Raw genomic sequence first — 16,706 nt, forward strand, 5'->3', positions numbered from 1 at the left:
TGACTGAGTTAGCCTCTTCTGTGGTTTTGTAGTGAACTGTTGACATAAGTAGAGTAGTTGGCTCTAATACTTTCTAGTGGGCAGAATCAGTCCATGGAATTACAGCCAGTGCGATCTTTCATGTATCTACCTGAGCAGGTAGGAATTAGGGGAGAGAGAAATAACTGCGAGAGACAATGTGAGTAGAGGAAGGAGACAACGTAATGTGATACCTTTTGAGCTGACAGAACAGAACTAGTGTGAGAATAGGCACTGAGGAGAGGCTGACAGCCAAAGATAGTGAGGACTGTCTAACTAGGACTAAAATGTGGGAGAAAAGGTCAGGAAGAATGAAAGGGGATGCAGTTAAGAATTAGTATAAGTTGTATAATAGACTGCCAAGGGAAGAAGATGCTAAAGGGGAGATGTAAGAGAAACCTATTTAGGATAAATAGGGAAAGGCAAAAAAAAATAGTGTACTACTTAAAGTAATCAAGTTGAAGTTAGATTGCTTTCTACTTGCTGGAAAGAAATTTTTCCCCCAAGATATTGTTGAAAGCTTGGGCTTATTGAGAAAGCATTCTGAAGCTTTGATTTGTTATCCTGTGAGATGTTGGGATGTAGACTGTTGCTATAAACCCAGATAAAGGAGGTGTTCCCAAAGGTCTTGTTCTTGAGGTTTCTGCCTTTCTTCCTAATGCAGTCTTGCCTGGATTTAGCCTTTGGAAATGATACCCTGACTTCTTCAAAAGGGAAAGCCAGTGAGGGTGTGTTTCCATGTCTGTCTTGCTGTTCCAGGGTGTTTCTCTGTCCTTTCTGGAGTGTGTTTGAGAAATGTGACTTAATAGTTCCTCCAGTTATTTTGATAGGTTTCTGTTCTCGTAAACCTTGATACTAATTTGTTTCAGATCTCTTCTAAGAGGAGAATAAAGGAATATATGTCATTCTTCATTGGTTTTACAACTTAGTGCTGCTTGATAAAAATGCTTTTTTTATGATATGCGCTGCTATTCACTACTCTTATAGGGGTACTCAGAGCTGGAAAGAATACAATGCATACAGAATTATCTGTTTATAGTTTCTATAGTTCTTGGAACAGGTGCTCATGGGATACTTTGAAGAATTTATGGTAATTTCAAGACAACTCTTGCAGTTTACTTCCACATCATTGGATATCGGCCATTCTACAATCTAAGTGAAATGAAGGAGAAGAATCTTCTATCAGAAAGACAACGTCGCATAGGAAGTATAGAACTGGAGTGAATGTTCACTACTCCAGATTAGTTCATCTCTAGTTTGCTCACTTATAGAAGACAGCATTGGCATATTTCTTCTAACATGTTGCTCCATGGAATTGTTAATTTGTTGTTAAGTCTGTGTGTTCCCCTTGTGTCATGGTAGTAATTCCTAGACTTCTGGTCTTGTGGATTCTTGACATTTTTTAGGAGTTTTAATTTATCTGTTACTGTAAATAATGTTGAAACTTTCTGAAAAAAAAAGATATAACCTTGTTGTATAACTTCTAGTTTCCTTTCAAGTGTGAATTTTAAACTAGACATCTAGAGTATTTGACTGATATTTCAACAGTTATATGTCTTTTAACACATCTCTCTCTTGTTGCAGGGTTTCTTTGTAATTGCTGCCATGGGAAGATACTTGACTATGCTATTGCTGCTGATGCTGCTGGTGCAGCGTTTTGGAAACTGTGAAGGAAATCAAAGGCCACATCATGCTCCAGAAATGCAGTTTACACAAGTACAGTATAATGCCACTGTGTATGAGAATTCTGCAGCCAAGACTTACGTTGGGCATCCAGTGAAAATGGGCATTTACATTACAGATCCATTATGGGACCTAAGATACAAAATAATTTCTGGTGACAGTGAGAACTTGTTCAAAGCTGAAGAATATGTTCTTGGAAACTTTTGCTTTTTGAGAATACGGACCAAGGGAGGAAACACAGCTATCCTTAACAGAGAGGTAAAAGACCATTATATGCTGACTGTTAAAGCAGTTGAAAAAAATACAAATGCTGAAACGCGCACAAAGGTCAGGATACAAGTACTGGATACAAATGACTTGCGGCCTTTGTTTTCTCCAACATCTTACAGTGTTTCTTTGCCTGAAAACACAGCAATAAGGACCAGCATCGCAAGAGTCAGTGCAACAGATGCAGATATAGGAACAAATGGAGAGTTCTACTATAGTTTTAAAGAAAGAACAGATGTGTTTGCTATACATCCAACTAGTGGAGTGGTAGTACTAACTGGTAGACTTGACTACTCGGACACTAAGCGTTATGAGATGGAAATTCTTGCAGTGGACCGTGGACTGAAGCTGTATGGTAGCAGTGGCATAAGCAGTATGGCAAAACTAACTGTACACGTAGAACAAGCAAATGAATATGCCCCCATTATTACAGCTGTTACATTGACTCCATCAGAATTGGACAAAGATCCAACTTATGCAATTGTAACTGTAGAGGACAATGATCAGGGTTCAAATGGGGAAATAGCATCATTAAATATTGTGGCAGGTGATCCGCTCCAACAGTTCAAAACAGTGAGGTCTGTTCCAGGAGGTAAAGAATACAGAATAAAAGCCATTAGTCACATTGACTGGGAGAGCCAACCTTTTGGATACAACCTTACCCTTCAAGCTAAAGATAAAGGAAATCCTCCGCAATTTTCTTCTGTAAAAGTTGTTCATGTGACATCACCGCAATTTAAGTCTGGTCCCATCAGATTTGAAAAAGAGATATATAGAGCTGAAATAAGTGAATTTGCCCCTCCAAACACACCTGTGATAATGGTGAAAGCTGTGCCTAGTTACCCACATTTAAAGTATTTATTTAAAAATATACTAGGCAAAGTAAAATTCAATTTAAATGCTCACACTGGTCTTATTACCACTTTAGAACCTATAAAAGTGCAATATGCATCCCATTTTGAACTTGAAGTTGTGACAAGTGGCAGAGGAGCGTCTGCAAAAGTATTAATTAAGGTACTGGGCATGAACAGCAATCCTCCTGAATTTACTCAAACAGCCTACAAAGCCTCCTTTGATGAGAATGTGCCAATAGGTACGAGTGTGATGAGAGTGAGTGCAAAAGACCCTGATGAAGGAGAGAATGGTTATGTGACCTATAGCATTGCAAACCTAAATCCTTTGCCATTTGTGATTAACCATTTCAGTGGGATTATTAGTACCTCAGAAGATTTGGATTATGAATTGATGCCAAGGGTTTACAATTTAAGAATTCGAGCTTCTGATTGGGGTATACCATATCGTCGAGAAGTTGAAGTTCCTGTTACTATTGTTTTAAATAACCTGAATGACAATATACCTCTGTTTGAGAAAATAAATTGTGAGGGAACAATCCCCAGGGATCTTGGTGTTGGGGAACAAATAACAACTGTATCTGCTATTGATGCAGATGAGCTTCAGTTGGTGAGATACCAAATTCAGTCTGGAAATGAACTGGATTTATTTAGCCTGAATCCAAATTCTGGAGTACTTTCACTCAAACAGTCACTAACAGATGGCCCAGGTGCTAAAATGTCTTTTCACAGTTTGAAAATTACAGCTACAGATGGAGAAAACTTTGCAGAACCGTTGTATATCAACATAACCGTAGCTATTAGTCGCAAACTGGTCAACTTGCAGTGTGAAGAAACTGGTGTTGCCAAAATGCTCGCAGAGAAACTCTTACAAGCAAATAAATTGCACAGTCGTGGAGAAATTGAGGATGTTTTCTTTGACACTCACTCTGTCAATCTGCACGCACCTCAGTTTAGACGTACTGTCCCCAGTAGCATTGAGATAAGAGAAGACCAACCTGTGGGCTCCAGCATCGTACTTATGAATGCTAGTGATCTTGACAGTGGCTTCAATGGAAAGCTAGTGTATGTTATTTCTGGAGGTAATGAAGATAGTAGTTTCATTGTTGATATGGAAAGAGGAGTGGTGAAAATTTTATCTCCCCTTGACAGAGAAGTAAAAGATAAATATACTCTAAATATTACTGTCTATGATCTTGGAATACCACAGAAGTCTGCCTGGCACCTTGTAGATATAAAAATTTTGGATGCTAACGACAACCCACCAGAGTTCCTGCAAGACAGCTATTTTGTTGAAGTGAGTGAAAACAAAGAGCCAAACAGTGAAATAATTCAAATTGAAGCTACTGATAAAGATTTGGGGGCTAACGGAGAAGTGAAATATTCTCTTCTTACAGATACAGACAAGTTTACTATTAATGCTGTGACAGGAGTTGTGAAAGTAGTAGGTGTTCTGGATCGTGAAGAACAGCACATCTATTTCTTGAAAATAGAGACTAGGGACCAACCTACTGAAGAACCTCAATTATTTTCAACAGTAGTTTTGAAAGTGTCTGTTGAAGATGTTAATGACAATCCTCCTAAGTTTATTCCTTCAAATTATCATGTGAAAATTCGGGAAGATCTTCCTGAGGGAACTATTATTACATGGCTAGAAGCCTATGATCCTGATTTAGGTCAGTCAAGTCAAGTACGTTACAGTCTTTTGGACAGTGGAGATGGCACCTTTGATGTAGACAAACTAAGTGGAGCAATACGTATTGTACAAAGACTGGATTATGAAAAGAAACAACTTTATAACTTGACTGTGCGGGCCAAAGACAAAGGAAAACCCATTTCATTGTCCTCTACGTGTTACGTTGAGGTTGAGATAGTTGATGTGAATGAAAACTTGCACCCTCCACGGTTCTCCGTATTTGCAGATAAAGGCTTTATAAAAGAAGATGCCCCTGTTGGCTCCTCAGTCATGACAGTATCTGCTTATGATGAAGACGCAGGACGGGATGGGGAGATCAGATACTCCATCAGGGATGGATCTGGTATAGGAGTTTTTCGAATTGATGAAGAAAAAGGTAAGGTGGCTTTCTGTTATGATTTTATTTGGAATATAGAAATATAGCAGCAATGAGATAAGAGAAGCAGCATTATCAGAGTTGACATAGGTGTTCTTGTTAGGACAAAAAGGTATCACCAATAGTGTGTATAGTTCTGCTTACCGCTTCCCTGAAAGTATATGTATACACTTGATAAGTAATTTTCTTCTCTTGACTTCGTGGATAGAAGTGAAGAGAACAAATGAGAAATGGCCTACCTAAAGCCATTCTTAAATCTTAAATTTATGCCTCCTGGCAAAAACAGGAGTACTATTATAAAATTAAGATCTTCCTCGTGTGAATGCTGTTGCCTTGTGGCCAGTGGGACTGTGAAGCTAAAGCAGCAAACTGTTTTTCGCAGGGATTGTCATGCTTTTTAATCTTAAGTGACATCTCTGTTGCTTCATTTACTGGAGATGTGCATGAACATTATACTGCCATACATGCTGGTTTTGGTAGTTGTCTTCAGAGCTGTTATAGGTACCCATCTGTAAGTAAGGGAGCAGTGCCTTCTTCATGGAAAGGCTTCTGTGAAAGAAAGTGTAGATGCAGCCTTTAAAAAAACTCTTATAAATGAAGCAGACTGAACTGTTGACTTATTTCATTAATGACACATAAATTGACAAGCAACTGTGAGGATAATTCCAGTGCCATGTATTTAGAAGAAACATAATTGTGGTTTTAATAAAATTCCAGTGCTGACTTTTAACATCTTGCTTGGTCATCTGTGTAGCTACCCACTCATTTATGTCTCTGATAAAATAGAGAACTGATATTGTGCTACTAGCTAAGCGCCTTAAAATCAGTTGAGGAGAAATCTTGTGCAAAATCTGGATACAGGTTGCATCTCGGTAAATTATGACATATATCATTGAAGTCTTACAGAAAAAAACTTGTAACTGAGAATAAGAAGTGACAATCATACCTGATGCATCCAGTAGCCATTCTGTGTGTTACGTATGCTTCCGACAATTGTGAACGTGAGTAATATGGACTCACAAAGTCACTTTGCTCTTAAATGAACAAACTGTTACTGGCAATATTTTTCCTTCTATAGCAAGGCAGTTATTGAATTACATAGTTTGTGGCTAAAGAACCAACTCTTGATCTTGAAATATAGCATTGTTTCTCTTAGCTTTGCTTTTAACAAAGCACAGAGTTACAACTGTGGAACAGATTTGCTAAGAATGGAGAATTGAGTACTTTCCAAGACTTACTAGTTTCACTCTTAGGTTTTTGGTATGTGTGCAAACTATTCATTTGTTTCTTTTGACATAAGTACATTCACATTTACTGTGCTTTATAGTATCTTAGAAAAGCGTCTAGTTGTCCTACAGAATGAGTCTGAGTTTGCCAGCTTACTGTCCAAGTGATAGGTAATGGTAATCAGAATGAGAGTGAAGAATTATTTGTATTTTGGTACCAGTATGTCCATGTGTAGCTGTTTATATGGACAGATGCATGTGTTTTTTGTGACACTACTAGTGTGGCAGAATTAGTGGTCTACATGTGTTGCCTCTTTGCTCTTTTGGCACAAAGCACAGGCTTGCTTTACTGAAGAATTGGTGTGAGTTAGTTCCGTTTTATCTGCTAGGTTTACAAAGTTGACAGAACTTGGGGCAAAACCAGCTTCTATTTAATCTTGTCCAGGACTGTATGTTCAAGGCTGTGGAGAGGCCATTGTCTGTATTCATATCTGACACCTAATGTTTGCAGTTCTTCAGGGGTGAAAGTAGTAGAGGGTTTTGATGGAGTGAGTGTGGTGGTGAAGAGGGATTGCTAGTTTTTACTCTTAGTGAACTAATTCCACTTAAGACACTGGCACAGGGAAGAATGTATGCATTTGTGTTTGGTAGGTGTGTTTTTTTCTGTCAAATACTGATCTGAAAGAACAAAGGAAAGAACATGGAGTCTCTACAAGCTTGACAATGTAGCATTAATTTTGTCTTGTCACTTTGTTGTTGTTGTTGCTAAGAAGCCATTGGAATTGTTACAGAAGACGTGCTTTCTACTGCAGTGTCTGAATATTTGCTGTATTTTTCAAAATGGACTGGCTTTGATACAGGGAGCAGACTGATAATTAGCCAGGAAAGCACATTAAAGAATTCATGAAAGAGGAGAACTGGCAAGCAACTGGGTAACTTTTTCAGCTTGCTCTTCTGACTTTACCCTTGAGCTACATGTCTCTTCTTGCTGTCTTTGAGAGCATCATACAATGTTTTCAGTTCTAAGATAGATAAACTGTATTTAGGAATTTATTTGGAAGCTACACTTAACTCTTTGGTGCCTAAGAGAGATCCTTTTGTGCCTTCTTGTCCTTGATTCCTAAGAAACAGTCACATTTACAGAAAGAGCAGATGGTTGTTGATTACGGAAGCATCAAGTAGCTAGTTCCATGCATAGAATTTTTGCTGGCTTTCAGGTTATCTTTTCTGTGTTTTGTTTTAGGTTGTTTTTCTGCTTTTGTTTTTGGTTTTGTTTTCTAATTTTACATTTCAAAAGGTAAGAAATTGTATTAGTGTTTGATACTTGTACCTGTAATTCTGGAATTTTCACAAGAGAATGTAATGTATCTTTGCCACTAACTCCTGAGTACTTTTTTCTGAGGTCAGATGGTTCTCAGAGGTTCTGTTTTCTGCAGTCCTGTCCAAAACATTAGAAGTAAATCTCTGAACAGGGAGCCCTAATGCACCCATGTTCCCAAACTCAGGAGTTGTTTTGATTCCTTTCTTGCCCGATTGTTCCGATGCTTTTCAAGAAGCCGTGGAAAAAAAGTACATCAGGGTGAATTTGGTAGTCACTCATATTTTAGCTTTCATGTAAGTGTTTTTTAGCCTGAAAAGATAATAGTGGCCAGTAAAGGAAAAGAGCAAGATGATGGAAGTCTATAAAATCACAACAGTTTCTGTACCACCTTCCTTATATCACTGTTTTTTGTAATACAGACATTTAACACGTAACCAACCTAAAACGAAGTATTTTTCACCTGAAATATAATAAAGTAATGAAACTCATTTCTCCAGGAAGTTATAGAGATCAAAAGTATGACTAAGGAAAATAAATGATACTAATGAGATTATTTTGAGTTTCGGCCTCATGCTATCTCCACCTCATAAATTGTTGACTGGAAGCCAAGTGGGTAGGGGAAGGAGATCAGGGATTATCACTCAATGCATAATGATTCAGATGTATAGCAGTGCATTGTGAATTACTGTACAGAGATAAAATTAAAATTACATAATAAATGGAAACTCTAGGTGTATTGTAACAGCATGAGGGGGAAAAAGTTAAAACTATATTTATGTGCAGTGAATTTATACAACAAAGCAATTTGTTTATCCTTTAGGTATGTGTATTCAGGAGAAGTTGGAATTTAAGATAGCTTTTTGTGTGTGAGCTAGAGTGAAGTCTGCAAACTGAAATGGCCAACTGGCTATACAAATTGTCTACTGAAGCAGCTGTAAAGTATTTTCCCAAAGAATTTGATAAGGAGTTGAGCATAATATTAGAATGCATTGCGTTGATACAGTTCCCAGTGTGGCACAAAAAAAAAATCCCACATGTGCCCTCAAAATCCCATTAGCACTGAACAATAAAAGTGAGATAAATCATGTCAATACTATACTGCTACTGCCATTTAGAAAAGCTCTAAGGGATGATAGTAGCAATTGATGGAGGAGAACCTACAGCAGAAACCATGTGGGACCAAAGCAGTACTGAAACTTCTTCCTTCCTTGTCCCAGTTATCCTGGCAGACAAGCAGGGAAAAGGAGAATGTCTTCCTATTTACTTTCTGGTTGTAAAATATAAGGATAGAGCATTTCCATTAAGTATTTACATTCCTCAAAGTTGAAACGAAAGATGAAAGCTTTAGTATGTAAAAAGGGTATTTAGGAAGAACTCCCAATACTTCTTCCAGTTGTACGGGTGAACAAGGCCATTCAGTGTCACCCACTGGGCTGGATGTGATGCTGTCATGGGAGCACCAGCACATGGTGAACAAGTTTCCACACTGATTTTCAGCTGTAAAAATGAGAACTGTTACTAGTTTTACTCAGTATCTGGCCTTCTACAAAGAATTTTTGCCAAGCAGACTGCTCCTTTCCTTGAGATATCAGGGCTTATTACTGAGAGCTGGTTTTTATCTTGTTTCCAGGTTGTCCTCTTTTGGTTTCAGTTTTCTTTCTAGTCCTCAAAATTTAGATAGCTGAGGGAGCCAGCAGACTTTAGGAGTGTAGATGGCCCTGGGACATTTACCCTAAGAGAGATCTCATTGCAATGTTCATAGAAGATGGGAGCCTATCCTGGAAGGCGATGTTCAGAAACCAAGGAAGTTTCAGGAGTTATTAGTTCCATGGTGTCTGGTTGTATCTAACCAGTTCTGTACTGGAGCAGTTGGATTTGCAACCGTTGTACACCCAGATGCAGGGTGCTACGCAATGAGGTTTCCCCTAATGACAGTTTATTTTAATTAGTTTAATAAACCACGGTGAATTTTACAAACGCATTGTTATCAGAAACTTTCCAGCTAGTTCAACTTGTAGGACTACCAGCAGGCATTTTTAAATTTCTGCAACTGAGGATATTTCCCAGCACGTAACTTAGTTCCAGAATGGTGTTAAGGGTGATGTGGCAGTTTGAAGTTCATGCATGATAATCTTACGAGTTGTGTTTAATCCAGTAATGTAGTTGTTTGTTACTAGAAATCTTACTGTTCTTTCAGTAACCTGAGTTTAAATTATGAGGACATGAGTGTTATAGAATAACAGTAATTCCGTTCTAACAATAACAACAAAGTTTAGGTGATTAAACTGATTTGCTGACTTAAAAAGACATAAGCATGATTGTGCTTGATTAGAACAAATGTCTAGCCTGATACGCTCTCTCCAGTGGTATAAAGAAGGGGAGGAGCAGGGCAGACACATGGTACTTCCTTCTAATATTTGCCCAGTCTCTGGTTATTTTCTGTTTGGGGAGTTTGAGTCAGATGTGGTTTGTAACCTTTAGTGGATTTATCTTTCTTGTGAATTACTCACTTGGAACCATGTAATTTTCAAGTGTAACCTTACCACCATGATAAGGAAAGATCATTTGTTTTGTTAAAGAATGTTAAAGGAGCAAGTAAAAAAAAATATTAATGGGGCATGTGGAAGAAAATTAATTTTATTGCACTATCTCTGTGTGCATAAAATACCATCATTAAAGCTTAATTACTATGAGACACTATTTTTTAATATTACCAGAACCATTTTCAGCTGGGAAGACAGTAATTCATTAAGGAAAATGAATAGGATTTTAACTACGTAAAGCAAAGAACTGAATTATACTCTTAAGAAGGTACAGAGCATTGCTAACACATAGTAAGCTTGTTTCTTTGTAGTGTTCTCATAATTGCATTAATTAAAACACAGGATGTGATTTACATTTATACATAGGGAGTAGCTTCAGGTTCTGTTTCTTCAGCGATCTTTGACTTTGAGCTTTTGAAATCATTCCACCACTCACAGTTGTTGAGTTTTAATATGAAGACAGGCATTCGCAAAGATTTAATACTATGATTATCAGTGGAGCGGAACACTTAAGTACCTGTTGGATAGCTATTAAATCAGCAGCGTTGTCTGGAACAGAAGCCAACTGGCCTGCGTATATCCTAACAACTCTTGTACCTTTAGGCAGGGTGGCTGCACCCAGATTGTCTGTTGGGAATGCTGTCTGCTGCATTTCGACTCCTAACTGTGCCCCCGTGCTCTTTGGAAGACTGGCAGCTGGCAGAGGCCACAAGCAGTTTAGCAATGTAGAGAATCAAGTTCCAGTGCCTGGGAACGTTTTCTGTCTGTTTGTTGTACTGATACAACCATAAACCGCTTGAAGGTAGGGGAGGCATTATTAATCAAAACTGAGACTGGCGTGATTTGGCTTTAAGTTCATTGCAGTTAAGTAGTCTTACAAATATGGGACCTTCACTCTTTCAGTGAGTGCTTCATGCTGAAGTTGCACCTTCTATATACTTTAGTTTGTTACCCTTGTTTATATTCATGACTTATACAAAAACCAGGTTATACAGGAACTTAATTTCCCTCAGTTTGAGTAATTAAAAAAAAATAATAATAATAAAAAGCCCCAAACCAAAAAGTTGCTAATAATTTCCATTTTTCTACTATGTATGTTCCAAACGTCCTGCTGTCAAAGCCATATAGTGACTGTGTGCTGTGTTTATTTCAAGTCCTTGCAGATATGTCAGATAGGTTCTAGGTCACTGAAAACTGTTAACAGAAAAAATGTTGAGCAAATCTTTTTGTAAGAAAGCTGTTAAACATTAAATCAAAAATTGTAATTGGTTAGATGATGATAGGAAAGAATATTCCTGGGTGGGTTTGATATAGGCTATGAGAAGGAGGTGCTCTAAGATTTAGTCAAAGTTTGATTACAGAAGTTGTGACGACGACTTTTCCTGCTTAGCTCCTGTCCACAGGTATAGTCTCATTGGCACACAGGTTTTTTGCATTAAAATTCCATATGTATTTTGACCAGTTAAAAATAAGGAATAGATGGGAAGAAGATCCTCTCCTGTGAGAGTCTTCTGATAGTGTCTTTTTCTTGCAAAGCACAGTAGTTCTTCCCACTGGTTTTGATGAGTGAGCTGGATTAGGAGATGCTCTATTTCTGTACAATACTAAGCAGTTGCAGCTTTTTGGATGAGACGTTTTCACCCTAGCTAGTTTGGGTACAGAGATGAGTGAAGCTCAGAGCACAGACTAATCTCCCAGGTATCTAAATAGCTTTTCAGACAAGTTTTTTTTCACCCTACACTGAATTATGTACTGCCACATTACATTGTACTGAAGTTAACGATTTGCCCATATAGCTGTAGCAGTTAACTTTCTTCTATGGCTAAGGTATAAATGTGCCAATAAAAGGTTATTCTGATGTGATTCTTTAAAAAAACCCAAAACAAAACAAAACCCCCCAAAATACAACAAAAAAACCCAACAACAACGAACTAAAGAAATAAAACGAACACCTTGTAGAATGGTTACTAAGTTCTATAAACTCCAAGTTAAAGTTCTTAAGCCTGTGATTGTTAATCTTTTAAATGAGGGGCTGCATCAGCACTTCATTTAGCAGTTAAGGGAACTAAAACAAGATTCTAATATGTATGCTGGAGATTTGAATGAAATTCTAGTCAGCAGAGCGGAGTTTTTTTCTTAATCAAAGGTCATATGCAGATTATTCTTGGATTCTGGAACCGGCTGGTCAGTTGCCACACTGACATCTGGAGCAGAATTCTGGGTCAGAACCTGAAATTCAAGCACAAACTGTTAAACTCATTATTTTTAAAAAAAATAATCCAAGGGCAAACATTTTCTATTTGTTTGAATAGTATATAATTAAAGCTCTTAAAGGCATTCAAGTAGCACTTTCTGAGTTTGAGAGACAATTTTTTTGTGCATATCAGGAAAAAAGTGTATGTTGGCTTTTTGGGGTTTTTTTGAGAAATGTTGGGAACATACCTGTTCACGAAATATTTTAATTATTTAACGGAGAGAAATTAATACAGCTGTTCTTGTTCTGGAAGCAGGAAGTAGTTTAGGTCAGAGATGCAGAAATAGTCATTCCCTTAGCTTTCTCTGTGAGGAGTTTAGTAAAAATAATACAGTTTTTTTAAAGGAGGGAGCGAATGAAGATTAATTAACTGCTCTGAAAAGATATTTTAATACTGATGTAAGTTCAGTGTTTTTTCTAGTGGCATATTTATTTTGTGCTGTGCCTTGGCATTCCCTCCCTGTGGTATTGAACTGGAAAGACGAGCAGCATGAGAACAACCTGAATTGATGTGATTGGGAGACAAGATCTACCCATTTCAACTCTCCCACCAGCAGCCTTCTGAATCCTTTGCAGAAGAGTCCTTATCAAATTTCTCCAGAGCCCGCTAGAAGAAAGGTTTTGTTGTGGCAATAAATAATGAAGCCACTTGCATCACCATGCCTACCAAACACAATAACCTGTTTTTTAAAACATTTATCCCGTGTTTTGATGACCTGTCTTCCCTGCCAGAATTTTCAGTGATAATCAAGCATGCAGTGCATGGAGCAGAGCTGAAATCCTAGCTTAGTCTGCAAGATGGGAGAGACTGTTGTCTCTGTGTGGGATGCTTCAGTTGGGGCGGCAAACTTACGGTTGTTTAGTACAGATATTTTTAAAACTTGTTGTGTAGACTCTTTGTAAAATAAAATCTGTATTATCTTGTTTTCTGCCTTCTAGTTAATGATGCCCAGTCGGTTTCAGGTTGTTCAGTATGATGTTGAAAATAAGAGTAAAGTTCACAAAGAAGAAGATCTGTATGTCTTCGTTCTGTTTTTATGGCATTTTTCTTCAGTGGCATTAAGCCAAACTTGAGCTTTTGTGCAAAAAAAAAAAAAAAGAGTTATGTTAAAAAAAATTAACTGTGCCTAAATTGAGTAATAATTTGAGTTTAAAAAGAATTTGCTTATGATTTCATGCACCTAAAATATATTTTCCACCAATTTGTTATGGTTTTAAAAATGAGGCATTTGGCACATAGATTCTCTTTTATGAGACAGTACAAATAGCTCTAACAGCAGCTTGCTGAGAATAACTTGTATCTTTAGATCTCCTCTAGTATTAGGAGAAATTGAAAAACTTTTTTTGAAGAAGTATGGACCCAGTTCAGCAAGATTTGTGTCTGTTGAAAGAAATAAAGGCTAAAGCCAGAGACCTGCTATCGTTTAGACTGAGGGCAAGTCCTAAATTTGCTGCTATCCAAAAAAATCAACCCAGAAAGTTTTTTCCTAGGAGATAACTAACTTTTGAGGTTGTGTTGTTTTGCTTTATTGCTGGTACTGATGGCCTGGCTGCCTCACACCTGTATTTAGTTGTGTGCGTACAAGGACTCAAGCTCAGAAGTGTTTATCTGTTTGACCTGTGAGGGGTGATTTGGTCTTGACTACACTTTGCAGCTTTGCCACTGTACTCGGGGTGTGACTGTGTTCAGGTTGAGGTCTGGAACTGATGGTGCCATTGGGTTGACCTGTGGGATGATGCTGCTGAATTAAATGTGTTTCTTTTCAGGTGCACCTAAGCCTGGCATTTAGAACTAATGTTGAGTTTCAGTTTAGCAGAGGTTAAGGAGGCCTGTGTTTGGACCAGGGTAGGTCCTGAGCAGCCTGGAGCTAGATGATTACCTTTCTTTCTTAGGCTATAAGGACACTATATAATTTGCATTTGTGATGGTGGTAACTGCGAAGGGCTATTAGGTTGCTAATGTAGCTTTTAGAAAGTGGCTTTGGAAGAAGCTGAATTAGTTTTAGACAAACATATTCATCTTGTGTTTTGCTGTTGGCAGAGGGTTCTTCCCAAGTAGTTTGAGAGTTTTCTTAAGTATCCTGCTGAGCAAAACTTCACCTTAGCTGCCAAATAGAGATCCCATACAAAAGCTGGGGCTCCCCTCCTTGTCTGCACGGATGCTAAAAGCGAGGAATTGTTTTGTTGTGAAAGTTGTTGATTGGGTTACAGCTTTGATGAAAAGAGCTGCCTTGAGGCTGTGTCTCTGTAGGAGATGAACTGAGGCTGAGCCACATGTGGTCCCAAAGATTACCTTATAAACAGCAATGAATTCAGAGAGCAGAGAACATATTAAGGGCCTATTAACTTGCTTAGGCCTCTCTTTGACTTGAAAAGTACTTGTGAGCAGGAGAATAATAAAAGGGAAGGGTTGCCAAAAGCTATGGAAGGTGGATCTTGCCATATCGCTGTTGGTCCATCTGTTGAGTTGGGGGATTTATTTCCTACTAAGCATCTGCTTAGCTTTTGATGTACATATTAAGGTCAAAGGAGGGGAGCTTGAAATGATTGCATAATGTTTATTCTTTTCTTTGAAGATTTTAAACTTTAATCATAAAGCATTTGGACATCTTTAACAAAGGACAAACCTACATGAGTATTTGGCAAACTTCCACAACTTATGCAGTAGTTGCAGCTTTAGAACTTAGATTTAAAAATAACTTGGGCCTTGCTGAAACTATGGTTTGCAGGTCCATTTTGATATCTGTATCATTTTTATTGCATCTGTGACTGGACTACAATGGTCATCTGGACGTGACCAAAAATGTATTTTCAATTCATCAGTTTCCATGTGGCTCAACAAAAGAAAATCTCTAGAATTCCAGTGCCATCAAAGAGGTGTTTTTTGGAAAACAGAAGTATCCGAAGAATCTAGCAACAGGACTGCAACAGATAATTTATTTATTCAGAAACGAAGTTTCCTCAAACTACTTGTGTTTAGAAAGTAGAAATGTCACACATTTCTAATAGCTGTTTCTATTTCATTTAAAATTATTTGTGATCAAGGATAAGTCAATAACTTATTGGCTCTTATAAAGAGTAATTTAGTTTTGGTAGGCATTAGTGTTGAAAAGCAAACAGCTGAGCTAGTGGATATAAATTGTCTTGACCTACCAGTAGCAGCGATTGTTAATAGTTCTTTCAGCTCAGACTTCTGCATCTGTGCTGACTTGTCAGTGTGGCGTTGCTGACACCAGAACTGAATATCTGCCTGTATGACAAGGGAGGGTTATACACAGAAAATGCAGTAGTTGCATTGTTTTATTGCCCAGTCTACTACTTAAAATAATTCTCACTGACATGGATTGCTTCCAAAATCTGCATGTTTCTTAAATTGGTCATTTTGGGTGCTTACACAAAAGGCCATTTTTATTTTGCTGATGCAGAAAGCCTGAAACTTCCTCTATATACTAAAAAATGAAAATTCCCGAGTTTGAGTTTTGAATTTACTGATCGTGGTGTGCTTATTCATATTTCGTAGTGGACTTAAGGTTTAGAAGATTATTATATTAAGGATTTCAAAATGTAAGAAGTGAAGTTACAGAGTAGCCTTCTGATTTTAGTGTTATTGATAAATGTCCATGAGTGTTACAGAACTGCTCTAGTCACGTAGGCAAAGAAATGAAGATATTGATAGCATAATGTGCTAAAAATGAATACAGAATGAATGAATGATGTGGTAAAAATGAATACAGACTTCTCATATGTGTTTCCTGTGGCCCTGGTGGTGTTTATGCACAGAGGGAGTTTGGTAGTTAAGCTTGAAAGACTGGCAGTACAAAGCAGCTTATGATGAAATATATGAATGGACTGATGTATGTGATCGCTAATGCTGGTACTTTATCCCCTCCATTTCTCCAAAGCTGTGAGGGTGACATGCATACCTCTTCCACAGGGAATACGTCTCCTTTCTGCAGATTATTATTATTATTATTTGTTATTTTTTAATCCATCACCCTCACCCCAGCCCCCCCCCAACCTTTGCCTGTAGATTTACCATGACAAGGTATATCCTGTCTCTATGAAAATTAAGAGATTGCTGTCTAATGATAAGGGTTTAATCTGCAACGAATCAGACATGTGGAAACTTCTGTCTGTGGAATTTTCTGTTTGATCTGAGAGGAATGCCCTTGCTGTGCCCTTCCTGTAATGAAAGCAAGGTAGAGTGAATCAAAGTGATTCTAGATAAGATTGGAATGTGTGCATTGGTTATGCCTCTATTATATTTGGTATTGCAATTCTGGTTGTATGTATTATTTTACTATCTAGGAGATTAACAGCATAGTTCTACTTTTTAAAAGATAACTCTTTTCTGTTTTAGTTAAAAGTGCTAGGTTTTTATTGATGAAATTCCTGAGTTAATTACTTAGGTTTGGACATGGAAAGTCTTGCTCACAAAACCAGATATTGTCAGCAAAATATTGAACATGCT

At 37.7% G+C, this 16,706-nt stretch overlaps 1 protein-coding gene across 1 annotated transcript; it reads left to right on the top strand.

Annotated features, from left to right (window-relative positions):
* Positions 1-1,673: 1,673 nt before the first annotated feature.
* Positions 1,674-4,891, top strand: LOC104543862 (protocadherin Fat 1-like; the record flags this gene model as incomplete). Its single annotated transcript, XM_010188568.1, has 2 exons — positions 1,674-2,755; positions 2,897-4,891. Coding segments are annotated over exons 1-2 (3,031 nt in total), but the record flags the coding sequence as incomplete, so codon positions are not given.
* Positions 4,892-16,706: the final 11,815 nt, after the last annotated feature.

Source organism: Mesitornis unicolor, unplaced genomic scaffold, assembly GCF_000695765.1.
Source record: "Mesitornis unicolor isolate BGI_N332 unplaced genomic scaffold, ASM69576v1 Scaffold50347, whole genome shotgun sequence".
NCBI lineage: Eukaryota > Metazoa > Chordata > Aves > Mesitornithiformes > Mesitornithidae > Mesitornis > Mesitornis unicolor.